The sequence below is a fragment of the Mesoplodon bidens genome (assembly GCF_964165515.1).
Source record: "Mesoplodon bidens genome assembly, chromosome: 4".
Lineage (NCBI taxonomy): Eukaryota > Metazoa > Chordata > Mammalia > Artiodactyla > Ziphiidae > Mesoplodon > Mesoplodon bidens.
The window spans coordinates 12,439,095-12,466,576 of NC_138160.1; the positions used below are offsets into that span (position 1 = coordinate 12,439,095).

Sequence of the window (27,482 nt, forward strand, 5' to 3'; positions counted from 1 at the left end):
CCTGGGACTTCCCTGGTGGTGCAGTGGTTAAGAATCCACCTGCCAATGCAGGGGACACGGGTTCAAGCCCTGGTCTGGGAAGATCCCACATGCCACGGAGCAACTAGGCCCTTGTGCCGCAACTACTGAGCCTGAGCTCTAAAGCCCGTGAGCCACAACTACTGAAGTCTGCAAGCCACAACTACTGAGCCTGGGTGCCACAGCTACTGAAGCCCACAAGCCTAGAGCCCATGCTCCGCAACAAAAGAAGCCACAGCAATGAGAAGCCCGCGCACCGCAACGAAGAGTAGCCCCCGCTCGCCACAACTAGAGAGAAAGCCTGTGCGCAGCAACAAAGACCCAGTGCAGCCTGAATAAATAAATAAACAAGTAGATAGATAGATTTATTTAAAAAAAAAAAAGAACATACCCTAACTAAATAAGTTTTAGACTCTCATTTATTTTATCTGAGTCAATCTTTACTAAACTGGAACTCTTGAAAGCAGAGGTAACCTAAAGCCTAAAGGAAAAATTACTTGAACTACATATGTAGGGCTGATCCACTTAAGTTATTTTAATTGCCATGGTTATTTTGATTGTTTGGTCCAGCTCATCTTTTCAAGCCAAGCAGTGTTATAAGTTGATGGCCAAACTATGGATGTGCTGAATGTAGGTCAGGTTTATATTCTGATCCAACCAGTTATTGTAAGAGAAAGGGGCTGGGGTCAGAGGATTTTCTGTGGTTGAGGAAGGGTCAGCCACCGAAAATTCAGAAGGGTCTATGGCTGTGGAGAGCCACATCTAGCACTATGACCAAGTGTGCATATAGTCTTCCAGAAACAATCTGGCCATCCTATCAATCTGGATAAAGTCCTTCAAGTTATTCTAAGTGCCAACCCTTTCTATTATCTTAAGGAAGACTGTACTATGATCTGTACATTTCCTTCACATAATATAAAGGCAAATGCGACAACAATGACACAGACATAAGTACCTTGTTGCCTGCAGTACATTTATTTCAACTACTCTGTCTTACCCTTAGATTTTCATAATAGTGGCTGCTTATTTTTAAAGAAAGTAATGGAATTTATTATTGATCTATTTTATTGTATTTTCCATGATTACTGAGACATTTGAAAGCATACTTGAATGTTTATTATCATCATAGAATACTCTACTTACCTTTATCGTTTAGTACAGAGCTTGATAAACTAAGCACTAGACAAATATTTGTTAAATTGAATTATGTGAACGCAGTCCCTAGGACAAGATTAAATACAAGACCTTCAAGATATTAAGAAGGAAATCTGAAAATGCATAAATGCAAAAGCTTCCAGTTCCCTCAGGAATACATTAAAATTAAACTTAATATTTCCTCACATAGTTACAGCAAAGGCAGCTTTTCAAAACACTTCAAACAAGTGAAACTCATTCTATCAAAACTGAGTAATAGAAAAGATATATTTACTGAGTCACAACTGTTCCCTCAACAATGAGAAACATTTTTAAAGAGTCAGCAGGTCTTAGTGCCAATATGAATATTTTCTTTTAAGTAGAAATTGACACCAGGATTTTGAGTCTTTTTAAACACAAAGATAGATTTGCCTGAACAGAAAAGGGAAAGTTGAGAGAAGAGCAGTTTGGAAGAAAAAATTAACCTGAATTTACATCCATGTCCAGTACAAGTACGTGCTGAAAATATTTTCAAAATTCTCAGTATTATCTTATTTCCATGATATACATACATGTATATACAATATATATAAATTTTCATCTATTTTATAAGATTTGCCCAACTACACAAACACAAAAACTGAGTGTAAACTTATTCTGTTTCAAATGATTCAAGTCAGTTCCAGCATCACTGACTCTTTGAAGGTGAACTGCAGCACCAGTCTGACCTGGGGTTTGAGACATCTTGAATTCTTTAACAGACTTATCTGTACTACATAAATACATAAAAAGTTTAAAGGCATTAAACAGAAGACAATATAAAACACAGAAATAATAATTGTCTTTCACCTTGCAATCTAGAATGAAAAATCTTGAGTTAAACAAACATTTGCTGAGCACGTACGAGATTCCATAAGCTGCTCACTGAAGGCAAAGTGGGTGAGACCCAGGCTACATGAAGGACAAGCTTAAATGTTCAACTTCAACCTTGCTGTAAAGCCAAAGACCCTGGCTGCAGATCCTCTTGGCATACCTTTTTGGTGGAGTTGATGATTGTGCTAAGCACAGAGACTAATTTTAGAATCTCTTTGTTGTCAGAAACATTTTTATAATAGTTCCTGTTTTGCACAGGAATGGGTAAGTTCACAGATGCTATCTCAAAGGTATCTAAAAGCAAAAAAAAAAAGAGAGAGAGAGAGAAACATTTATATCAACAGTATATAGAACAAGCTTTAAAAAGTTGAGTGAATTTCTGTAATGGTAAAGTAAGGACCTCTGAAAAAATCTTCTTTATAAAAGTAACTGAAAACACTGGGCAAATTTGTCAATAATAATTTTTTCAGGACTCTGGACATTAACCAAAGCTTGCAACAATTCAAGGAATTGTTTATTCGAGAAATATTTTGAAATTTGGGTAACAACAGTGAGTTTTGTCAGGTGTTAATTGGTTCTACATACACTGCCCCTTGCTGGCTATGCAGCAGCCTCGAGAAACAGGAACTTTGCAATGACCGTGGCTGTGAAAACCACAGCCAGCAGCAGGTCACATTCACCAGAGGGACCAGCCTGGGCTTAAGGCTCCTCAAGAAGCCCCATAGACATGTCCCTACTTGACTTGTCTGGAAGCTCCCTGGGAAAGCCCCATTCAAAGAGGTTATCTTTATTTGACCTGACTCAGAACCCACTGACTGAGAAAATCCCTATCCCCAAGGCATTTGTCAAAAAACAATCAGAACAAAACAGAAGCAGACTCATAGATACAGAGAACAAACTAGTCCTTGCCAGAGGGAGGGGAAAGGAGGATGGGCAAAATGAATAAACGGGATTAAGAAGTCCAGTTATAAAATAAATAAGTCACAGGATGTAGTGTACAATACAGGGAATATAGTCAATAATACTGTAAAACTTTGTATGGTGATAGATGGTAACTAGATTCATAGTGGTGATCATTTCATAATGTCTAAAAATACCAAGTCACTCTGTTGAAGTACATAAGTCACTTACTTATAAAGTAAGTCAACTATACTTCAATTAAAAAAAAAATCTGTGACATTTAACTTCACAGCTGTCTGAGGCAATGATATCTGTTGGGGCAATGGAAAGGGTGGCCAAAAAAGTTAAAGATCTGGGGAATGAGATGTCCACAGAAGGCCTTACAGGGCCCTGACATATTCCTGGGGTTCTAGAAGGTCATGTGTATGTACAGAGCTGTGCACACGCCCAGGAAAGACCTAAAAATGTCCCAATCTTTCATGCTGCCTCATGAATTGAGGTCTTGCACAAATAGTAAATAAAGGCTAGAGCCGTGTTGAAAACTTTCTGAGCTTTCAGGGTGCTCCAGTGCACACACAAACTCCCTAGGCAAAGCATGGAAGTCTTACTGGTTCAAAGCATTAAAGGAAATCTCTGTGCAATCATAGTTAACTGCTAAACTAACCAAGCACAGACTATAGTCGTGCAGTCCACAGGGAAGACAAGTTTTACAGAATTGGTCCAGGAAAGTCAATATAAAACAGTAATAACAACAGGCCCTGGGAGAAAGAATCAGATTTGCCACATTATACTCTTTAACATATCAAGTTTTAAACAAAAATGAAAATTGTGAGACATGCAAAGATACAGGAAAGTCATGCCCACCCATAGGAACAAAAACAGCCAATAGAAATATACATGAGACAGCCCACTATTGGAATTACTAGACAAAAAGAAATTTTTATTGACGTACAGTTGATTGACAAGATTCTGTTAGATTCAGGTGTACAACATAGTGACTCAAATTTTTTATAGATTGTACTCCATTTAAAGTTATTATAAAATACTGGCTATACTCCCCGTGCTGTATATTTCCTTGTAGCTTATTTATTTACTTTTTTTTTTTTGCGGTACACGGGCCTCTCACTTTTGTGGCCTCTCCCGTTGAGGAGCACAGGCTGCGGACGTGCAGACTCAGCAGCCATGGCTCACGGGCCCAGCTGCTCCGCGGCATGTGGGATCTTCCCGGACCGGGGCACGAACCCACGTCCCCTGAATTGGCAGGCAGACTTTCAACCACTGTGCCACCAGGGAAGCCCTATTTACTTATGTTATACATAGTAGTTTGTATCTCTTAATCCCATACCCCCATCTTTTCCCTTCCCCGCTTCCCTCTCCCCACTGGTAACCTCAAGTTTGTTCTCTATATCTGTAAATCTGTTTCTGTTTTGCTATATTCTTTCCTCTGTTTTATTTTTTAGATTCCACATATAAGTGATAACACAGAGCATTTGTCTTTCTCTGTCTGACTTAATTCACTAAAATAATACCCTCCAGGTCCATCCATCTTGTTGCAAATGGCAAAATTTCATTCTTTTCTATGGCTGAGTAATAGCCCATTGTATATATGTATCACAGCTTCTTAATCCAATTTTCTGTTGATAGGCACTTGGATTGCTTCCTAGCTATTGTAAATCATGCTGCTATAAACACTGGGGTGTGTATATTTTTTGAATTACTGTTTTCATTTTTCCAGATATATACTCAGGAGTGGAAATGCTGAATCATATGGTAGTTCTATTTTTAGTTTTTTTGAGGAGCCTCCATACTGTTCTCCACAGTGGCTGTGCCAATTTACATTCCCACCAACAGTGCAAGTGGGTTTCCTTTTCTCCACATCTGTGCCAACATTTGTTATTTATGTTCTTTTTAATGATGGTCATTTCGACGGGTGTGAGGTGATATCTCATTGTGGTTTTAATTTGCATTTCTCTGATGAGTAGCGATGTTGAGCATCTTTTCATGTGCCTGCTGGCCATCTGTATGTCTTCTTTGGGGAAATGTCTACTCAGGTCTTCTGTCCATTTTTCAAACAGATTGTTTGTTTTTTGATATTGAGTTGTATGAGCTGTCTATATATAGTTTTGATATTAACCCCTTATTGGTCATATCATTTGCAAATATTTCCTCCCATTCAGTAGATTATCTTTTCATTTTGTTGATGGTTTCCTTTGCTGTGCAAAAGCTTTCTCACACCATGTACAAAAATAAACTCAAAATGGATTAAAGACCTACAAGTAAGACTGGAAACCATAAAACTAGAAGAAAACATAACCAGAACACTCTAACATAAATCATAGCAATATTTTTTTATTTGTCTCCTAATGCAAAGGAAACAAAAGCAAAAATTAACAAATGGGACCTAATTAAACTTAGAGAAAAATTTAAAATCAGCTATTAAAATATGTTCAAGGAACTACAGAAAACCCTATCTGAAGAATTAAAGTACGAGAAGTATGTCTCAAAAAATAGAGAATATCAATAATGACATAGAAATGTAGAAGAGAATCAAATACAAATTGTAAAGTTGAAAGAAACAATAAATGAAATGAATATTCACTTGCAAGGCTCAACAGATTTTAGCTTGTAGAAGAAAGGATCAGTAACCTTGAAGTTAAGTTTCTTAAAACCTAGAAAGCTAGGTTACTGTTTTGAGATATTTCTTCTTTTTTAGTATCAGTGTTTAAGACTATAAATTTCCCTCTAAGCACTGTTTTAACTGCATTTCATAAGTTTGGGCATTTTGTGTTTTCCTTTGCATTTATCCTAAAACTATTTCTTAATTCCCTTTGTGATTTCTTCTTTGACTCATTGGTTATTTAGGAGTGTATTGTTTAATTTTCACGTATTAGTGAATTTTCCAAATCTCCTATCACTGATTTTTAATTTCATTTCGCTGTGGTTGGAGGAAATACTTTGTATTATTTCAGTTTTTTAAAATTTCATTTCAATAGTCTCCAGATTGACTTACAGATTCAGCACATCCCAAAAATCACAAATCTTTTTTGTAGAAATTAACAAGCTGATGATTTCAAAATTCATACAGAAATAAAAGAGATCCAGAATATTCAAAAACAATCTTGAAAAAGAAGAAAAATGTTGGATGACTCACACTCCTGACTTCAAAACTTACTTCAAAGCTACAGTAATCAAGACAGTGGGGTTCTGGAATAAGGATAGACATAAGATCAATGGAATAAAATCCAGAGTGCAGAAATAAATGCTTAAATTTGCACTTGCGGTTAACTGATTTTCAACAAGAGTCTCAAGAAAATTCAATTGGGAAAAAATAGTCTTTGCAACAAATGGTGCTAGGACAACTGAATACCCACAGGCAAAAGAATGAATTTGGGCCCCTACTTCACTCACAATGCACCATAGACCTAAATATAAGAGCTAAAAATATAAAATGTTTAAAGAAAACATAGGAGTAAACCTTCATGACCTTAAGTTAAGCAATAGTTTCTTAAATACACAATCAAAAGCACCAAAAGAAAAAGTAGCTAAACTGGACTGAATCAAAATTAAAACTTATATAACTTCAAAAGATACCAACAAGAAAGTGAAAAAACAGGGCTTCCTTGGTGGCGCAGGGGTTGAGAGTCCACCTGCCGATGCAGGGGACACAGGTTCATGCCTCAGTCCAGGAAGATCCCACATGCTGTGGAGCAGCTAGGCCCGTGAGCCATGGCCGCTGAGCCTGCACATCCAGAGCCTGTGCTCCGCAACGGGAGAGGCCGCAACAGCGAGAGGCCCGTGTACCGCAAAAAAGAAAAAAAAAAAGGAAGGTGAAGAAACAACCCACAGAATGTAAGAAAATATTTCAAATTACATATCTGGTAAGGGATTTGTATTCAGAATATATAAACAACTCAACAATAAAAAGACAAACAATCCAACTTTTTAAAACATGGGCAAAGAATAGACATTTCTCCAAACAAGATATATAAATGGGAAAAAAAAAAAAGAAAAGCCACACATATCGACATGAAAAGATGTGCAATATCATTGGTCTTTATGGAAATGCAAATCAAAACTGCAAGGAGATACCACTTCGCACCCACTAGAATGGCTATAATCAAAAGGCAGACAACAACTGTTGGTGAGGATACAGGAAAAAAAAAAAGAGAGAGAGACCTTCATGCATTGCTGGTAGGAAGGTAAAATGGTCTAATTGCTTTGGAACACAGTTTGGCATTTCCTCAAAATGTTAAGCATAAGTTGCCATATGATTCAGGGCATGACTATCATACCCCAAGAGAAACGAAAATATATGTCCACGCAAAAACTTTACACAAATGTTCATAGCATTATCTATTCTTAACAGTCCTAAAGTGGAAACAACCCAAATGTTCATCAACTGATGAGTGGATAAAATGTAGTATATCCATACAATGGACTATTATTCATCAATAAAAAGAAATGATACATAAAAAGAAATGAAGAAATGATATATGCTACAACATAGTTAGAACTTGGAAGTTAGTTACAAAAGACCACATGTAGCATGATTCCATTTATATGAAACGTTCAGAATAGGCAAGTCCACAAAGACAGAATGTAGATTAATGGATGCCAGGGGCTGGGGGAAGGGAATGAGACACGACTGCTAACAGGTACAGGGTTTCTTTTGGAGGTGATGAAAATGTTCTAAAATTAGATAGTGGTGATGGTTGTACAACTCTGAATATACTAAAAACCACTGAATTGTACACTTTAAAAGGGTGAATTTTATGTTATGTAAATTATATCTCAAAGCTCTTATTTTTAAAAAGTGCAGCTTATTTCTTTTTTTAACTCTTTTATCATGACAAAAATATATGTATAGTTTTTCATTAAGCATTTTTCCTCTCGATTTAAGATATAATTCATGATTGAACATATTTCGAGTTTAGAAAATTCTGAATTTTAAGCTATTCTAGGAAGTTAAGCAATGTTTCCAAATAATATCAAAATTGAAATTAACACACTAATATAGATTTTTAGCTTAAATAAATAATATTGTAAGTTGTGGATAAGGTTGTTTTGAGCTGTCTTTAGCCTCCTCAGTAGCAGACTATTTTAAAGAGGAACTTGTTTTAGTTTCTTCCTTGTGGTTAGTTCTCAGGGGATATGAGCACTAATTGAAAATTACACACGCCCTGCTGTTTGCAGGGTTGCTTTAAAAGAAGTTTGTAGGACTAAACTACATTTATCATATATCATTAGCAACTTGGATGTCATATGCTACCTAATATTACAGAATATAAATGAAAACCATAAGATCTACAGCAAAAATCACAGCATGTTAGCAAAACAGGACATATGATGGCTCAAAATACAAAATATCTCTTAAACGTCAGGAAATGTTCATTGTGATGATGACAAGTTTCTCTTTAAACTGTGAAACTAAAATCCTACTTGTCCCCTAGTATGTCTTGTGAGATACCCATTTAAAATTCATATTCATGAATATGAATCACAATCACACAATATTCACAATATTCATGATGGTGATATTAAAATACATGGATCTTTATATTTTATAAACTAGAAATTGGCTCATAGATTAATATTCCGATCTAATCTGATTTGAGAAGTGCATGGAGGGAAAATACCTTTTAGCTCAATATATTTTGATTTAGAATGACTAGTTAGAAGGAACTAAAAGAACATTTACCCTGAGGTTCGTTTTCTCCCATTTCAACATCAGAATCACTGTCTTCGTTACTCAGCAAAGCAGCCATTTTTCTTTCATGCATCTTTTTCTACAGTGGAAAAGGACATATTTTAGTCATATGACCTTGAAACATAATAAACCATGCCACCAATCATATGATTCATTTCAATCATATGAAATGATTTCCTCATCCCACACCCACCTTGGACAATAGCTCACTGCTCCACTGTCTAACCCCCTTGGTGACAGTGATGATGCACTCCACAGCTTTGTTCAGTGTCTGCTGTATGTCTTCTAGGGCTGGGGCCATGGTGATGTTGGGAATGGCCAGAGTGATGCTTGCCCGGAAAATGGGCAGACCGTTCTGCTTCATTTTAGAGGTACTGTTACTGTCTGAGTTAACACAAAACAGGGAGGATTTAATCTTTCTAATTTAAAATTTATTAACTTATTTAATAAATTTTTAATTTATTTCATTTTTAACCAGAAAAATTAAAGCACCTAGAACAATACATAATAGGTATATCATTGGACAATACTGTATTTGTTGAATGAATGAATGAATGAATGAATGAATAAAAACTAATGGAGGATCTAGTTTTGCTCAATGTAACAGAGCAGTTCAGGTGGAACCCAAGCCATTTTCTGCTGATTACAATCTATGGGTACACTCTCCATAAAGGAAACCCACTGCCTGGAGTCAGATTTAATTATATAAACTCTTGCCTAAAATATTGAAGATGATACTGTCCAAATAACAGGATTCAACAAACTAAATGTAGAATAAGTAAGCAAGGAATGAAGAACAAGAATAACTATTGGGGCTTCCCTGGTGGCACAGTGGTTGAGAATCCGCCTGCCGATGCAGGGGACACGGGTTCGTGCCCCTGTCTGGGAAGATCCCACATGCCGCGGAGCGTCTGGGCCCGTGAGCCATGGCTGCAGAGCCTGTGCTCCACAACGGGAGAGGCCACAACAGTGAGAGGGCCACGTACCACAAAAAAAAAAAAAAAGAATAACTATCCGAACAAGCCAAAGTCAGAATAAATAGCCAGCTTGGAATTTCAAATAAAACATATGTCTTTCCTACCACCATGAGTATATCCACACTGGGCGCGGTTTAAGAGTGGAGAAGAAATAAATGTAATTTACCATTTATACTATACCCAAGGGGCTTTTAAAGTTGGATATAGGTATAGGTGTCTAAATATGGATGTGTATGTGCGTGTAACTCTGTATATACAGTTGGAAATACCTGTAACATATAAAGTTGGGGAAGATGTGACAATATTCAGCATATCAACAGTTGATAAGTTCTAGTATTATCCCCATGTCAAAGAAAAGAACTATCCTCCACTCTGAAGTAAAACAAAACATAATAAGCCATGCCACCAATCAAAAAATTATTTTGTTTCCACTTTTATTCATCCACTTTTAACTAAACATTAGAGATGCTTTCCCTTAAATGCCAATATGCAAAATAAATGAAAAGATTTTGTTATCCTATTATTTTTTCAATTTTAGTTAATTACTGTTACTTTATTTTTTATATATTTTTAATTTAAAATTTAATTTCAGAATGTCTCTAAATTTGATGGATTTTTGTGGCCCCTGTGGGAAATGCAACACCTATTTCTGAATGGTGCCGAGGAGAGATGGTTGTACTGAGAATGAAGAAATCAGTTGGAAAGTATTAAATTGACATGAAAATAGTAAAAACAATTTCTGCTTTAGAGATCATGGCATTAATAAGATCTTTCTCTCTTTATAAGACTGCCTAATAATCTACTAATTTAACAATGAAATTATCTTTCTGGATATCTTCTTTTTAAAGTATGTATTTTTTTCTTTCACTAATTAAAATAATTCATTTCACACGTTTTCACCTTATTACAAAAAGATTAGACGTGATGCTGATTATGATGTTATTAACGAGAGCTAAGCGACATTAAGCAAATTACTTAACCTCCCTGGACTCAGTCTTAAATGAGAGGAATGATAGTGTCTACTGCATAGAATTGTTGGGATAATCCAAGTTCATAATATTTAAACTTACAAGGAGGCACTCAAGAAATGGTGGGTTTTTTTATTATTTAAATCAAACAGGAACACACACACACAACCAGCGACCAGGCTTGGCCAGCCAGGAGGCAAATGGTGTGGGATCCTTACCCCGGAAGCTGGTCGTGTGGGAGGAATGAATGCGCTTGTGAACAGCCTCTAGCGCGTTCCTTGTAGCTTTCAGCAGAGCACCCAGGTTCTGGTGATTGAAGTGAGAAAGCAACTGGCGGGCTCCTTCCTGTAACACCTCGGTCTCTTTCTTCTTTCTGGCAACTGTCGTCAAAGGCAGGAGGCCCGTCCCAGCATTAAGAGAAGATGTCAAGGTGTCAGAATGTCCTTCTTTTCTTTTTGCTGTTACACAATGAGAGAAATTGAAAGAGATGGGGACGGGGAGAGAGAGAGAGAGACAGGCAGAAAACCATCTATTGCAGTTAAAGAGAAGAAAATTAAGATAAATTACATGCAAGTTGAATAACACTCAAAGGTCGCACTTCTTGGGCTTCCCTGGTGGCACAGTGTTGAGAGTCCGCCTGCCGATGCAGGGAACACGGGTTCGTGCCCCGGTCCGGGAAGATCCCACATGCCGCGGAGCGGCTGGGCCCGTGAGCCACGGCCGCTGAGCCTGCGCGTCCGGAGCCTGTGCTCCACAACGGGAGAGGCCACAACAGTGAGAGGCCCGTGTACCGCAAAAAAAAAAAAAAAAAAAAAAAAAAAAAGGTCACACTTCTTACGAAATGAAGCCATTAAAGGATAGGGAGAGGAAATCGGGGCGCCAGGCAGTCTGAGGAGGCCTCTCCTCCTCGATGTGTGGACACAGGAGAGGCAGGAGCTGTGGCCACAAAAGAACGACAGGGCCTGGGTGCCTGGGTGCTGGTTCTCTGGGTTCTCTCTTCCACCAATAACCATAAACCCTTGGGGAAGAGCGACCCTCCTCAGCCTCTCAGTGTCCTCGTCTGTCCTGCAAACCCTTTGCCCTGGTGTAGACGTACCGCAGTGGGGATTCCAATCCATAAATCTTCCTACTCTACTGATAGTGAAAAAACACACATTTAGACCTACATGCAAAGAGAGCTAACAAGGGCCGAGGCAAAGTACATGCTTGTAGAGTTGAACAAAAAGTAATGGGAATGAATGACATGGCATCATTAAAATGTGCTCTGAATCATAATTTCAGATTTATAAATGTCCTTGTAAAATTGGGAGGGTCTTTTTAGAGTGTGAAATTCATTGCCATGTAGAAAATTAAATTTTAGTTTTCAGTAAGGTCCTAGAAAAACAAGACCCTTCCATTACCCCCGTCTTACCCGAAATTTCATTTCTTGAATCAGTACTATTCATATTGGATACTTTCTCTATGTCTTCCTTAGATGAAACTTCCACATCCAGCAACATATTTATTAGCTCATTGACTGCTTCCTCCACTAATGAGCTTTTAAAGTGTAGTATCTGAGCACCATTTACACAAAGGTCCTATCAAAAAAAAAAAAATTAGCACCGTGTCATATTTGTTTAACTAGCTCTTGAGGGCACATAGGTTCAGCCTCCAGATGAGATCTTGGTCCCCAATGATGCTTGGCCATGCCTCTCACACTAACCCGGGCCAGGCATACTGTAAAGGAATGTGTTAAAGACAAGAGAACCAACTGGAGCATAGATGGACCAAAATTACGCTTACTTCTCCAGCAATGGAGGAAATAACTCCGAAAGTCATGAACTGCCTCTCTTCCCATGAAGTTTCCTTCATTTCACATAAATCTGCTCTAGCCAGCCTTCCTTCTCTCTTCACCTCTGCCAACAGTCCATCATCAACCCCTAATTAATTTCAGATATTCCCCTGCCTCCAACTGGATTATGCATTTCTCAAGAATGAGATTTAACAAACATAAACAAATATACTGGAGCACTTTAATCAAGACAGACAGACAGATAGAGAGATAGTCAGTGATTTACCACCTAGTTGGAAAACAAGCCCGTAAAGCAATAGACTATGAGTAGGTCATAGTCTCCAGCTCCATCCCAAGTTCCACCATGATTCATCACAAGATTCTCTCTAATGTGCTCATGCACCCTCCACTCCAAGCATTAGCTTCATGGTTCATTCACCCATGAACCATGGGTATTACCCATGATATTCTCATCCATTCCACTGCTGTAGGGCTTATGGCATTTTGATATCATTAAAACAGGAAGGGGCCTCCCTGGTGGCGCAGTGGTTGAGAGTCCGCCTGCCGATGCAGGGGATACGGGTTCGTGCCCCGGTCTGGGAGGATCCCATGTGCCGCGGAGCGGCTGGGCCCGTGAGCCGTGGCCGCTGGGCCTGCGCGTCCGGAGCCTGTGCTCCGCAACGGGAGAGGCCACAACAGTGAGAGGCCCGCATACCACAAAAAGAAAAAAAAAAAAAAAAAAAAAAAAACAACAGGAAGATTCTGATGTGTTCTGAAACTATTAAACTTTTTTATCATCAAATAAAGTATAAAATAACTCCCAGCTCAGAACTTCACTTAACTAATAGCCTACAGACAGTTATGAAAAAGATGCAGGTCAGAGGTTGGGTAAGGGAGGGAATAGAGTTAGCACCATCCAGCAACAAGTACAGTAACAAGTATAGACTCTGGCACCAAACTACCTGGGTTCAAATCCTAGCTCTGTGTGATTCTGGAAAATCTTGGGCCTTGATTCCCACATCTGTAAAATGCTGATTATGGTCGAACCTACCTCAGATTGTTGTGAGAATTCCAAAAGGCAATGTATGTAAAATGATAAGAACAGTGCCTGCCCCAAAGTAAGTACCCAAGAAGTGCTTGTTATTATTATTGATCAGCAAATCACATACAAACACAGGAGGACATTTGTTTGCGAAGCTTGCTTATCTCGTTCCATATAAACAATGAACTAACTCCCTGTTCTCTGAGAGATTGCTAACATTTTTTAAAGTCTTCATCTTAAATCCTCTGACTCTACACACCCTCCCCTAAGGACATGATTTCCCACATCGATCATTCCTTTGCCAACAGACTTGACTCCATCACCTGTTTCCACAGCCCTACCCAGGAGAAGCCCAACCCAAATGAACCAGGGCGTCTACCCTCTCCACTTGCACACAGAGGTCATGGCAAGGCAGGTGTTGGTCCTGGAAATTCATGGTCCCCAAACTCAGGCAGGCCCCTAATGCTAACTAAGGATCATTCTACATGACTCCAGTCATGTTTCTCTACCAGGCCCCATAACTGCTGTGTCCTCAAATTCTTGCGTCCTCAAATCCTTACACCATCCTTCCTCATCGTCCTCAGATCATAACCTTGATTTCTATAGCACAAAGCAAATGGAGGCCACAACATGGCCCTGACCCCATGCCCTTATCCAGAAGACAAATCAGCCTCCATCATTAACCCCTTTTCCTCCTTTGTCAGTGAATGCAATGTTTATTCTTCTAGTTAAGAATACATAGGGACTTCCCTGGTGGTGCAGTGGTTAAGAATCCGCCTGCCAATGCAGGGGACACAGATTCAAGCCCTAGTCCAGGAAGATCCCACATGCCGCGGAGCAACTAAGCCTGTGCGACACAACTACTGAGCCTGAGCTCTAGAGCCCGCAAGCCACAACTACTGAGCCCACGCACCTAGAGCCCATGCTCCACAAGAGAAGCTACTGTAATGAGAAGCCCACACACTGCAAAGAAGAGTAGCTCCCACTGGCCGTAACTAGAGAAAGCCCACGCACAGCAATGAAGACCCAACACAGCCCAAAATAAATAAATTAATTAATTATTTTTGAAAAAGAATACATAACCACACCATCTGAGTTCTAAGTCACACTCTGCTGCTTCACCAGAGACTATGCTTACCAACCATTCCCTTTTTCCTTCTCTACTTGATTTTCCCCCTCAGCATATGAACATACTCAATGAACTTCAACTCAACATCTTTCTACCATAAGAAGCTTCTGCCTCAGGGCCTTTTCACTTGCTGTTCCCTCTGTCTGGAATGTTTTCCCCCAAAGATATTCACATGGCTTGCTCCCTCACTTCCTATGTTCAGATGTAATCACATAAGTCATCCCTGACCATCAACATAAAATCACAACTCTCTGTCAGGTACTCCTTTCCTCCACTATCCTCTTAATTTTTCTCCATTGAACTTATCATCACCTGGCATGTTGTTTGTTTACTGGCTTTTTTTGTTTGCTTGTTTTTCTATATCTTCCACTTGAAAGTGGGCATCACAATGGCAAGGATTGCATTAGTTTTGTTCACTGTTTTATTCCCAAATAGTGGTTCGCATAGGAGCTCCACAAAAATTGTTGAAGGAATAAATGAATTATAAGAAGTAAACATATTCAAGAGAAAGCATTCTTTTATATTGGTAATCATTGGCTTTGGTAATCAAAATGCAAATTAAAATTTGAGAAATAATGGATTAAAGAAAGTTAACTAGACACTCCCAGGAGCCCTTCTGAAGGTCTTTATTCTAATACATTAATGTAAAAAGAATCTGAATGGGGAAAGGAATGTACAGTCTTTACCCCAAGCAGATTGAACACAGACCCCGCCTTTTCCAGCTTTCCCAGCAATGGCTCCAGAACCGTGTGCCACAGAACACCAGTTTAGGAAATGCTGCTCTACAGAAATGTTTAAAGAAGAAATTCTACCCAGAAACTGTTTAAAACAATTATTTTATTAATTAACCCTAGCTTATTAGAAGCTCTTCAGCAAAATAGCTCTATTCTTCAAAAACTATAGGAAATGACAAATGTGTTCCATGGCAATTTCCCTCCTACTGATCTGAAAAGAAATGATTTGTTCTTCATGTCTACATGACCCCTCAGGTACATTCCTCTTCATTTTCAAATTATTGTCTGAAGGCTCCTCATTTGAATCACATCTATCACAGACCAGTCATGCATAGAGAAAAAAATTTTAATTTATGCTCCCAAAAATGCCCTTTATAGAAAAATGAATCACAAAACAAAATTTAACTAAAAACATCAGTCTTCTAATAACCTTTGTCATTTGGAGAAACTCTTCACAGGTAAGTGGCTCCTCCCTGGGGAGTTGACAAAGAGGCGTGCTACTCATTTCTTCCAGGATGGCATCGATGCGGAACTCGATCAAATCATTGACCCTGTCAATCAGCAACTCCAGGGCCTCTTTGGAAAAAAATAAAAGTGAATAAAAGAGATTAAGCATTTTGTTTAAAAAAAAAACCCAACATGATTAAATTTCAGTAGCAAAATCAGGATTAAAGTTGCTCCATAGAGCTGTTTCATACTTGGTTTTCTCACACTGTTCTTTCTTTTTTTTTTAAATTTTACTTATTTATTCATTTTTGGCTGTGTTGGGTCTTCGTTGCTGCATGCGGGCTTTCTCTAGTTGCGGCGAGTGGGGGCTACTCTTTGTTGCAGTGCACAGTCTTCTCACTGCGGTGGCTTCTCTTGTTGTGGAGCACAGGCTCTAGGCGTGCGAGCTTCAGTAGTTGTGGCACGTGGGGTCAGTAGTTGTGGCTCGCAGGCTCTAGAGTGCAGGCTCGGTAGTTGTGGCCCATGGGCTTAGTTGCTCCACAGCATGTGGGATCTTCCTGGAGCAGGGCTTAATCCCGTGTACCCTGCATTGGCAGATGGACTCTCAACCACTGCGCCACCAGGGAAGTCCCAACACACTGTTCTTTCTTTAACCAGTTTCCCAGCTTTCTCAGCCTGCCTTACTCTGACTCAAACTTGAAGATTCAGCTCAAACACATCTCCCCCAGGAGGCTTTCTGTGAATCTGCCTAGATTCGCATGGCCCCCTCCTCTTGTGCTGGCATTGACCCCTGAGCACTCCTCCATCTCAGAGGATCTTCTCCATTCTTATAATGTTATGGTTCATGCATTTTATATTATTCAACCTTCAAATTGTAATGAGCCTAAAACACATCTCATTTATATCCAAAGACCCCTTCACAATTTATCTTTGAATCTAGTCCCCAAATCTACAAAGCAAAACAAAGAGGGTAAGAGGGTTCAAGCATAAATCCCTCACTCCTCTACCGCACCCAACCTGGTACCTATAAATATTCTTGAGTATAGTGTACCTGGTAAAGTAAATAGGTGGACCATTCTGAGCTCTAAGTTACTTGGAAGGCACAGTGAAAACATACTAATAAGACAATCTCTTTAAAAATTAGGCTATAAATAGACTAGGTACTATTTCAGCAGCCACAAGTACGAGAGAAAGAGAGAGAGAATAAAAGGAGTTATCACGAGAGGTATGTAGAAGGGAGGTTCCGGAAGGAGTGACCCAGAAAGGAGGGGATGGGATCAAAGGGTAGGACAGGGGTTACAGAGAAAAAGAAATGTTAAGAGATTAACTATATACAACTATTGCAATTATGAATCCATATGTGTCCGGGTGTCTAGTACAAACCCAACTCAGAGTAATACAAAAGCATAAGAAAGAGCCTGATTTTCAAGCCCTTTGCAGTCAGTATGGGGAGAAAGATAGAACCATTAGAAGAAACCAAGATACAGATTCTTTAGTCCCAATGTAAAACAGAAGTCACAGGAAGAAGTGGTCCTGTGTGGTAGAATAGTCTGAGTGGGCTTCTTGGGAGTGGGACGTACTCTGGGGTATAAAATATGGGGAGAATTAGGGCATGAAGAGCAGGTGAGGACACTGTGTAGGAGAGGAGAATGGTGATTTCTAAGTCTTCCTAGAACAATCCCTCTATCACCATGTTCCAACGTGTGTTCCACTGTCCATCACAGAGGGTCTACAAGGTGTTAATATGCTTTCCTGGTAAGCAGCCAAGGAATTCTGGGAAATGCCACCTACAGGAGCCCACTTTTGGAGACCACTAAATACTGGCATATCAAGGGCTCTGAAAAGTCCTCCAGAAGAGAAATCTGCCTGACTTTGTTTAACCTGGATTTCCCAGACTTATCTGAGCCTAGACTTCTTTGCAGCATACTTGTACACATTCTGGGAAATTGTATTTAATGGAATACACCCCCTTACATATATTTTAAAGTATATTATATCCCTCATTAGGAAAAAATGGTTGCTTAAACTTTTCCCATATATCCTGCTGTTCAGCAGTCTGCTGTGTCCAAATCACATCTTTCAAATCGGGGTCTCAAAATACACTAACCTATTAATATAAAAAGCTGAATGACTCTGAAGTTCCTTTAAAGTCTAATGCCCAACAGTAAGTATAATTTTAAAATGTAGTTAGCCTCTGGGGATAAAATTAAATACTGAATATATATAGTTTCCAGGAAATTAATGACTTCATATACTTGGTAAAATTCCTTAGGGAACAGCTTAAGAATTCACTCCTTGTTTCATTATTTATATCACAACATCTATAAGAAATTATACAATAGACCTTAAAAACTCAGCCTTTTGAATTGAAAAATAATAACCATTTAAACAGACTTACTGATCTTTGCAAAAGCATTTTTCAAGTATATCTTAATGTTCAGTGATGTCCAGGTCACTGCAGCTAGGCCAGGCTGGAGAGCTTCATCCACCTTTGCTAAATGAGGGACCATCAGTTGCTCTATAATGGGAGGCATTTTTGACTTCACTCTCTGATATTCAGCCAGCATCATCTGCAGGGAAATAGAGGTGAAGTAATCAAATAATATCTCACTTTGAATACCTATTAATAGCTCATTTTTATCCAAAATGATTACTTTTATTTAGGGTCCAGTTGCAGGGCTCCAATAGCAGCCTGGCAAGTAAAGCAGCCAAAACATAATAATAGAACAGGCAAGAAATCTCTCCATAGATACAAATTCCTAATCTAATAAAATACGACTGAGGAGGAGAGAAAAAGAACTTCAGAGCAAGTTAAAGGACAAGAATGTTGTCTGCTTTGTTCAATGTGCCTGAAACAGTACCTGGCACATAGAAGATGATCAGTCAATATTTCTCTGATTAATTAACTAGCTGTTATTAGAACGAGCATTTGTGATCAGAAACTCATGGTCCTCCATTGAAATTTACCTGCTGTATAATGTTAAATTGTGTCAGTATTTTGTTCACGTTACCATATTTAAATAAGACTGATAGTACTTCCAGCCTACCTTTTATGGCAATGTTAATATTAATAATAATTAATTATAAGAAAGCAACTTTAATGCACTTCTTAAATACAATTGTTTTTAAGCTCATCTTTGTAATGTGCGTGTGGGTATTACTTTGTCATTAGATCACTGTTTCCCAAGGTGTTTACACTGAAATGCAAGCCACAAGAGATTCTATAAGAAAAATGGTCCCTGGGTGGATAAGTTTGGAAAACACTGTACACAATATCTCCCTTCTTTGACAGTCACAATTAATAGTAATGATTCTGAGAAAATTGCAAGAAGGGAGTAAGAAGCCCAACAGTCTTTGTGAATTGTGTTAAACTCAACATTTCCCATTGGACTACATAATCCTTTCTTCATTTAATACTTTTCCACAATTTCTGTAATATTCTTTCAATTTCCATGAAACACCTAAAGTTGATGGTTCTATTAGCAGCTACTTATACATTTCCTGAACCGTTTATCCACTGCTTACCTTTATTTCAATGTTCATCACTTATTCTATTTGGGAAGCAATTCTTAAATCAGACTCCAGCAGGCCTTTTACTTCCTACCTTAATCCTTTAATCTAGGAGGTATTATTCATCCATTTTATAAATGAAAAACTGAGGCTTAGAAGGGTAAAGTAATTTGCCCAAAGATAATGCTTTGAATCCAGATTGACTTCAGAATCTGTATTCCTAACTATTAGTCTATGCTGGCTCATCTCATTCTAGTTTGAACTGCCTTCCAAGGAATAGATGAAGAAAACAAACTCTCAGCTACTTTAGTATATCTGTAGAAGCCTGAAAACTGTTAAATATTCAGCACAATAACTCAGCAACACCTGAGATAGTCCCCAAAACATGTCAATAGATCTGCTCTTACCAGGTACTTGCAGTGAGTGGGAACCTTTAACGCTTTCAACCTCAAGATACAATAAATGTCACCCAGATGGTAATTCACTTGCTAGAATTGTCATTTCCAGCTGTGGTGGTTTTAAAACATTCTTTGACCCTCCTCCCTTAATGGGGTGGGGTCTATGCCCCCTCTCCTTGAAACTGGGTGGGCTTATGGAGCCCAACAGAAGACAACAGAAATGATGCTATGAGACATCTGAGGCTGTCCAAAAGGCCATGTGGCTTCCTCCCTGCTTACTGTAACACCCACTGTTGGAATCCTGAATTGCATTATAAGAAATTCTACTACCCTGAGGCCTCCATCCTGGAATGCTCACATAGATTCTCCAGTCCTTAGCCCCAACTGAGTGAAACTTCCAGCCATTCCCGCCAAAGAACCAGAGAATGAGTCCTTCTTGGACCTTCCAGATCAAACATCTGCCAATTGAACTAAGTAATCTTAGTCAATGCCACATGGAACAGAAGGATCACCTAGCCAAGCCTTGCTTAAATTCTTTATTCACAGAATCATGAGGTATAATGAAATGGTTGCTTTAAGCCACTGTATTTTGGGATTGTTTGTTACATGCAACAGATAACTGAAACAGCAATTCTGTGGACAAAATTGCCATTAGTAATTTTATATTCTGATACACAGTGTTTCTTAATAAAAATAACTACTTTCTTTTTCCTTTTTTATTTATTTTTTATTGAAGTATATTTAATGTACAATGTTGTATTAGTTTCAAATGTACAGCAAAGTGATTCAGTTATACACACACACATATATATATATTCTTTTTCAGATTCTTTTCCATTATAGGTTATTACAAGATATTGAGTATAGTTCCCTGTGCTCTACAGTGGGTCCCTGTTGTTTACCTATTTTATATATAGTAAAACTAACTGTTTCTTTACAAATATGTAGATTGACTTAGTTATTTTTCTAACATCCAAGAAAAATCTAAAAGGGAATTCCAACATTCTGACTAGTATTTGATGAGCTTACATTTGAGGAATGTCTGTCCATTGCCAATATTAACTTTTTAATATAACATGAAAGAGTGGGAAAACAGTAGACCACAAGTTTGGGTTCTTGTCCTACTTCTGCCACTTACTAGCTATGAGACCTTGGCTAAGTCATTTAATTTCTCTTAGTCACAGTTTTGTCACCTCTAAAATACTATAATAGTACTCTATTCCAATTACCTAACATGGCTGTGGAAAATATCAAATGGAATAATGAATATGAAAACGGTTTGAAATGTAAAGCATTATGCAAATGCATGGCCTTATAGGGCTTGTCCTATGATATTGGCCACTATAAAGTTGTAACAATGGTTTCCATGTTGTCATATATTGTGGCAGCACCTCTGACCTCATCCTGAGCATCCTCTGGGCAGCATTTGTCACTGGTGACCATTCCCTCCATCCTGAGGTTTTTCTTACCCTTGGCTTCCTTGACACTCGGTTTCCAACTGCCTCGAAGGCCAATCCTTAATTTTACTAGCATATTTGTCCTCTTCTATCAGACCTGTTAATATTGGAACAACTCAGGGTTTAATGTAGGCCCTCTACTCTTCTTTATATTCTCCTCCTTGGAAATCTCATGCTGGACAATGACTTTAAATAGCAAATGTATTCTAATAACTCTCAAAAATATGCCTTCAACTTTGACTTCTCCACTCAACTCCAGACTTACATATCTATCTGCATGGATAACACCTCTACTTTGATCTCTGAAAATCATCTTATACTTAAGATGGGAGCTATTGATTCCTTTCTGTCCCCCAAAATAAGCCAGTTCCAGTCTTTGCCATCTCCATGAGTGGAACTTCCATTTGGGGCCACTGCGTGTTACTGAACATGTGCACAGAATACAACCAACATAACGACTGAATAATTCCATTGAGCTGCTCACACCAAAAACAAAGGGATCATCCTTGAGTTCTCTCATAACCTGCCTGTTGACATCATTCTCTAATTCACTGATCTACTACTCTGCTGCATCCTAGTTCAAGCTGCCATCATGTCCACCCTGAACCGGTGCAACAGCTCTCAAACTAGCTTCACACTGACCCTTCTTGTCCCCTTAGAATCTGTTCCTCACCCAGCAGAAAGAATGATTTTTATTGTAAAAGACATCATGCCTTTTTCTTCTGCTCAGATTCCTCTAATGGCTTCCTGGTGCACTCAAACTGCAACCTAGGTTTACAAGCTCTATGATGACCTGGCCCTCGCCAACTCTACATTCTAGCCTCAGTCACTCCACTACAGCCGTCCTGGACACTTTCTGCTTCTCAACATTGACACACCACCAGATTTTTTTTAATGCACACTGGGGCTAGCCAAGAAGGGAAAAAATAAATAAAAGTACTATACCTTCATGTTACTGAAGTTCTTCTTGTATACGTCTCGTTTCCAGAAAAGGGCAGCTGCAAATGGTGAAACTTCCAGACCCATCTGTGACATGCACTCTGTTTCTCTAAATAAGGTTAATATTTGAGGATCAAAGTTTACAAACAATTCCCCTGTGCCAGGAGCCTTCACCAATAAAGAAGCCTCAAGTCCTACACGAATTTCTTCAGTCTGTGAGAAGAGATCAACATTGTTACTATTTAGAGAGTTCAATGCAGACATGGGGTATCTAGCTTGGCCATTTCTGGGAATGAAGGTCATTACGTCTTCTTCCATGGATTTGAGCTTCTCAAACTAAAGTCAATGGGGTCTCTCACTCTTCTCCTAACTTCACTCTCAGGAAAGAGTCTTCAAGTTCTTGGTGGTGATGTACAGTCAATTCAACAAAATGCTTGGGTCATGAATCTCTCACACCTGATAAGTGGATACTGCAATAAAGGTGACTTCTCAAAAGCCACTTCACTCCCTGATACCTTCGTGCCTACTCAGTTATTTTTCCTAATAAAAGTTTCATGAAACCTACCAAGCTCAGTCTTCAGTTATCTAGAAAAGCAAGGTAAAACACTACAGAGACATCTCTGTTGTTGATTCAGACACCAAAATTTGAACTAGGAAAATGAGATACCATTCTAGAGTCCTTGTTAGGCTGAATTTTATCCTCCAAAATACTTCCTGTCAATCTACAAAGAAATACAAGTGTTGGTAGTGTATGAAATATAATTTGATTAACTTAGTATGGCCAAATAAAATTTAAAACTTTAACAGGCATACTAGTGTTCACGGACACAATGGAGAAAAAAAAAAAGAAAGAGAAATCCTAATCAACCAGGTACAGGATCCCATAAACAGGATCTTCTTCCTTAGGAGTTCATAAATTAAATAAAAATGAGTTTCTGGGGCTTCCCTGGTGGCACAGGGCTTAAGAATCCGCTGCCAATGCAGGGGACCGGGAGTCGAGGTCTGGGAAGATCCCACATGCCGCGGAGCAATTAAGCCCGTGCGCCACAACTACTGAGCCTGCGCTCTAGAGCCCACGAGCCAAAACTACTGAGCCCACGAGCCACAACTACTGAAGCCCACATGCCTAGAGCCTGTGCTCCTCAACAAGAAGCCACCTCAATGAGAAGCCTGCGCACCAAGTTGAAGAGTAGGCCCCCGCTCACCGCAACTAGAGAAAGCACACGTGCAGCAACGAAGACCCAATGCAGCCAAAAAGTAAATAAATAAACAAAAATTTTATTTTTTAAAAATGAGTTTCTGTTACCTGGCTTACGATCTTTTTTCCAAAATTAATTATTGTTTTTCTTCAGGGACATATTACACTCTTTGACTGATTACTTAGAGTCAACCAACCCTGTCTTATAAAATACCCACAAATTCAACTTTCTATGGGAATAAAACTGCCCAATGCTAGCAGTTTATAAACTCTTATGGAGATGTCTTTGAAGAGCATACATGCAGAGACTCACTTGCTGAAGCCATGCCCTGTGGTAGAGAACCTCAAACTCCAGGAGGACCTTGGCCACCCTGTTGTAACTGCGAATCACAGGCTTGGCTTCCACCGTCTGGAGCACAGACGGGTGCTGCTGGAAAAGCTGCATTGGTTGCTGAATCCGGTGGAAGAGCTGTCGGGCCCACAGAATCTTCCCAGCAATGGGAGGCTGGTCTCGAGCCAAAGGAGGATCGTCTTTCTGCTTCATATACAGCTTTGAGATCATATCGATGTCAGCCCCATAGTTTTCAAGGATACGCTGGTATTTGTCATCAATTCCAAGATCAGGTATATTCAATCTGAATTTTTTTTTAAGTGAAAGGCTTGAATTAATGGGATGATATTGAGAAATCTTATTTATTAAGACTTATTGTAAAAACATATGCTGATGGAAGAGAATGAAATATTTGTGTTAGCATATTAAAAAATCAAAATGGAATCAATCTGTCAATCATATCACAATAGAGAGGTTATGGCTTTTCGGTTTGTTTGTTTGTTTTTGTTTTTGTTTTTTTTTTTTTGGCTTATGGGATCTTAGTTCCCCAACCAGGGAGTGAACCAAGGACCTCAGCAATGAGAGTGCAAAGTCCTAACCACTGGACCACAAGGGAATTCCCTAGAGTGTTTTTTGTTTTTTGTTTTTTTTAAATAGTATCAATCCTTAAAACCTAGTCAAAACTTTTGGTAAGAGTTTCTTCAAATTACTTAAACATTAAGTGATATTATGATAGGCAGTCACAAGGTACTACAAAGCTGAGAGGAAATAAAACAAACTCTTAATCCTCTGAAGAACTTTAAAACTGTGGCCTTGTTATTCAGATTGTGAAGAGAGGATTTCCTTCCCACTAGAATATGAAATAATAATAGCAATAATAAGGTAAGCTAACCCATGTTCATATTACCCCAATTTAGAAAATAGAACTTAGAAAAGTCTTTCAAATTTTTACCTTTCAAATTTCTTTAACATACTTAAAGCTTGATTTGTGTTTTTAATCTTTTCAAACATAACATCCATGAACTTCTGCAACTCATTCTAAAACAGAATAAAGTCTGATTATGAACAATAAATTAGCATTGCAAAAAATTCTACTTAGCAACAAGATAAAAGAGCTCCCCATCTCTGCAAACACATACAATATAGGACAAAGTATAACAGAGAATATAACACTCATCTAAGCTTAAAGAAAGATAAATGTCCAGAAGCCAGAACAAAGAGGGATTTGAAAGCCAGAGCAGTCATAGGGTTTGGTGCCATGGCAGGCCCCAGGAATACTGGACCAGATATTTCTTCCACAAACATCACATCTTAGGATCAAGAAATCTTCTTGCACTGAAGAACTGTACAGTTAGCCTATCTAAATAAACACTCAAATTTTTTCACGACATAAAAATATCCGAGTATAAACTATACAGAACTTGAGACACAGTAAATATTTACTGAGCCCTAATGCTTGGACCTGGTTTTCCTTGCTTTTCTAACTTATGGCTTCACAAAGGCCTACACTGGGATCTTCATGAACAGCTAAGACCTCAATTTAGTCTTCTTTTCTCTCTGAGCCTTAGGTCCATTCTTTCAGTCTTTTGGAGTCTGGTGTGGAATCTTCTAGTCCTCTTAGTTCTGGGCTCTCAGGCCTTACTCAGTTTTTCCTAAGGTGGCTTGCCACCTCAAACGCTGGTCCTTTACTAAACAGTGCCTTACTTTGCCCACTGGAGACAATATCCTTCTAGACTTCCAATGGCCCACCTGGTTCTAACGCGCTGCATTTCTTTGCTATTAGTATAAGCATGAGCCCGAAATCTGGAGAGGATCCCAGGCCCTGATGTCCTTGACAGCAGATCCCTGGACACAACCCTGATCCAAATCACTCATGTACAGTATATCTCATGCTCCCACACACACACACCCTCCAGTCTCACATCTTGGAGATGCCACAGTTACTGGTTTTCTCCATTCCGTCTCCAAGACTCATCACCTCTGCTCACTACATCCAGAGTCATGGAAAGGTCAGTATATGCCCCCCAGTTTTACAGAAACAAAGGCTGAATTCATGACAGTGCGTGAATTATTTAAAGGAGAGAGTGTAAAAAGGTTAGTTAAGAGAAAGTGGATGGAGAAAGGGAAAAAGAAGTCAGAGGAAAACTGATCAGCAAACCAAGGAGAGAAGTGGACCATTTTTGAGATGGAAGACAAGATGAATAAAAGTGTTGAATTAAAAAAAAAATTCAAGAAGAATAGGAATTAATATCTATAACTAGTGCTTAAAAACCAGACTTTAATTAAAACATTTATAAAATTATATTCTCAGTATGATAAAAAGTGGCACAGTCTTGAAGCGGTCTTCCCATTACACTCATTTCCACTCCATTTACTTAGGAAACATCAATCATGTTCTCACACCAAGCAAGGCCTCCTCTCTGGAGCCTTTCCTAATCCCAGTCAGGCAACAGTATGGAACTGTTTTTCTCCTAGGTTCACATCCTACCTTATGGGCTGTAGCAGTTCTCAGAGTCTATGTAACGTTTTGCAGGTCTGTTCTCCGTATAAGTTTCTTTAGAACTTCTTTGGAAGATGTCAACTTATCTTTGGATCCTTACTTCCCAGTACAATATCAGAATGTTATACTTTATAATTAGCCATTTTAGCCACTATTTGCCCTTTTTAAATAATATATTCATTACTCTGTTCTAATGTATATGTACTTATATTTCAATCATATCACATGTCTGATGTGATTTCTGAGGGCAAATCAACTTGATTTATTTCTGTAGCCATAAGCTACAGCATAGAAGTCTAATACATAAATAATGTACAGTAAATGCATGCTTAATTGCAATAAATCTAGTTCTTATTTTTTGCTACCTTAGTAATTATCTTTCTTTTCCATTTTTTTCTTAAAATAAACATTTTATTGGGTTATTTCGTTTATGTTCCATTTAAAGTAAAACCTGTGCTTTTTTTCAGATCTGATACCCCTGATATATGTGGGACTGGGATGTGATTTTTTTAAGGTTACACTCCATTTATAGTTATTATAAAATATTGGCTATGTTCCCCATGTAGAACAATATATCCTTGTAGCTTATTTTATACCTCTTAGTCCCCTACCCCTATATTACCCCTCCCCTCTTCCCTCTCCCCACTGGTAACCACTAATTTGTTCTCTATTTCTGTGAGTCTGCTTCTCTTTTGTTATATTCACTAATTTGTTGTATTTTTTTGGATTCCATATATAAGTGATATCACACAGTATTTGTCTTTTTCTGCCTGACTTATTTCACTTAGCAATCTACTCCTTATTGATTCGCAACTCATACACTAATTCAGCAAACATTCTTTGCTCTCCAGAAACATAAGGTCCTATCCCCTAGGCCTTGGAGACATAAATAGGAATGAACGCAATTCCTGCCCTCAAGGTGTTCACCATCTACCTATATCCCACATACAAACTATTGAAGTACCACGTGATCAGAAACTGCTAGGACACACAAATGAAGATTTGACAGACAAACACTGACAGTGGAGCACAGACTCAGGATCTGCCACCGCCCATCAACAAGAGATCAAGATCCACACTCCTTACGTCTGAATCGGCCCCCAAAAGAGATCAGTGCTTAAATTATTACCAGCACTCTATCTTCCCATCACATGAAATGCATCTTATAGCATAATGGTTTAAAACTTGAATCCTAGAGCCAGACTGCCTACCACTTGTCATCTCTGTGACTTTGGGCAAGTCACTTAACCTCATTGTGCCTCGGTCTCCTCCTCTCCAAAAAGACGGTAATAAAAGCACCCACTGTATCAGATTATTGTGAGTATTAAATGAATTAACATCTATAAAGTGCTTAGAACAGACCTGACACATAGAATTAGCTAGTTTTATTATGAGTCCCACACTGAACTCATCCCTCCAGAAATGCTTTGGAGCTCTTTTCCCCTTGAA

At 38.7% G+C, this 27,482-nt stretch overlaps 1 protein-coding gene across 1 annotated transcript in view; it reads right to left on the bottom strand.

Annotated features, from left to right (window-relative positions):
* Positions 1–27,482, bottom strand: part of DNAH5 (dynein axonemal heavy chain 5) — a 284,476-nt gene that overhangs the window by 184,029 nt on the left and 72,965 nt on the right. Inside the window, exons 13-22 of the mRNA XM_081232392.1 lie at positions 24,486–24,571; positions 23,516–23,837; positions 22,011–22,217; positions 18,099–18,270; positions 15,684–15,829; positions 11,989–12,154; positions 10,796–11,035; positions 8,826–9,016; positions 8,624–8,711; positions 2,186–2,319 (exon numbers count right to left, since the gene is read on the bottom strand). Coding sequence (XP_081088518.1) covers positions 2,186–2,319; positions 8,624–8,711; positions 8,826–9,016; positions 10,796–11,035; positions 11,989–12,154; positions 15,684–15,829; positions 18,099–18,270; positions 22,011–22,217; positions 23,516–23,837; positions 24,486–24,571 — 1,752 coding nt within the window. The remainder of the gene's footprint in view (positions 1–2,185; positions 2,320–8,623; positions 8,712–8,825; positions 9,017–10,795; positions 11,036–11,988; positions 12,155–15,683; positions 15,830–18,098; positions 18,271–22,010; positions 22,218–23,515; positions 23,838–24,485; positions 24,572–27,482) is intronic.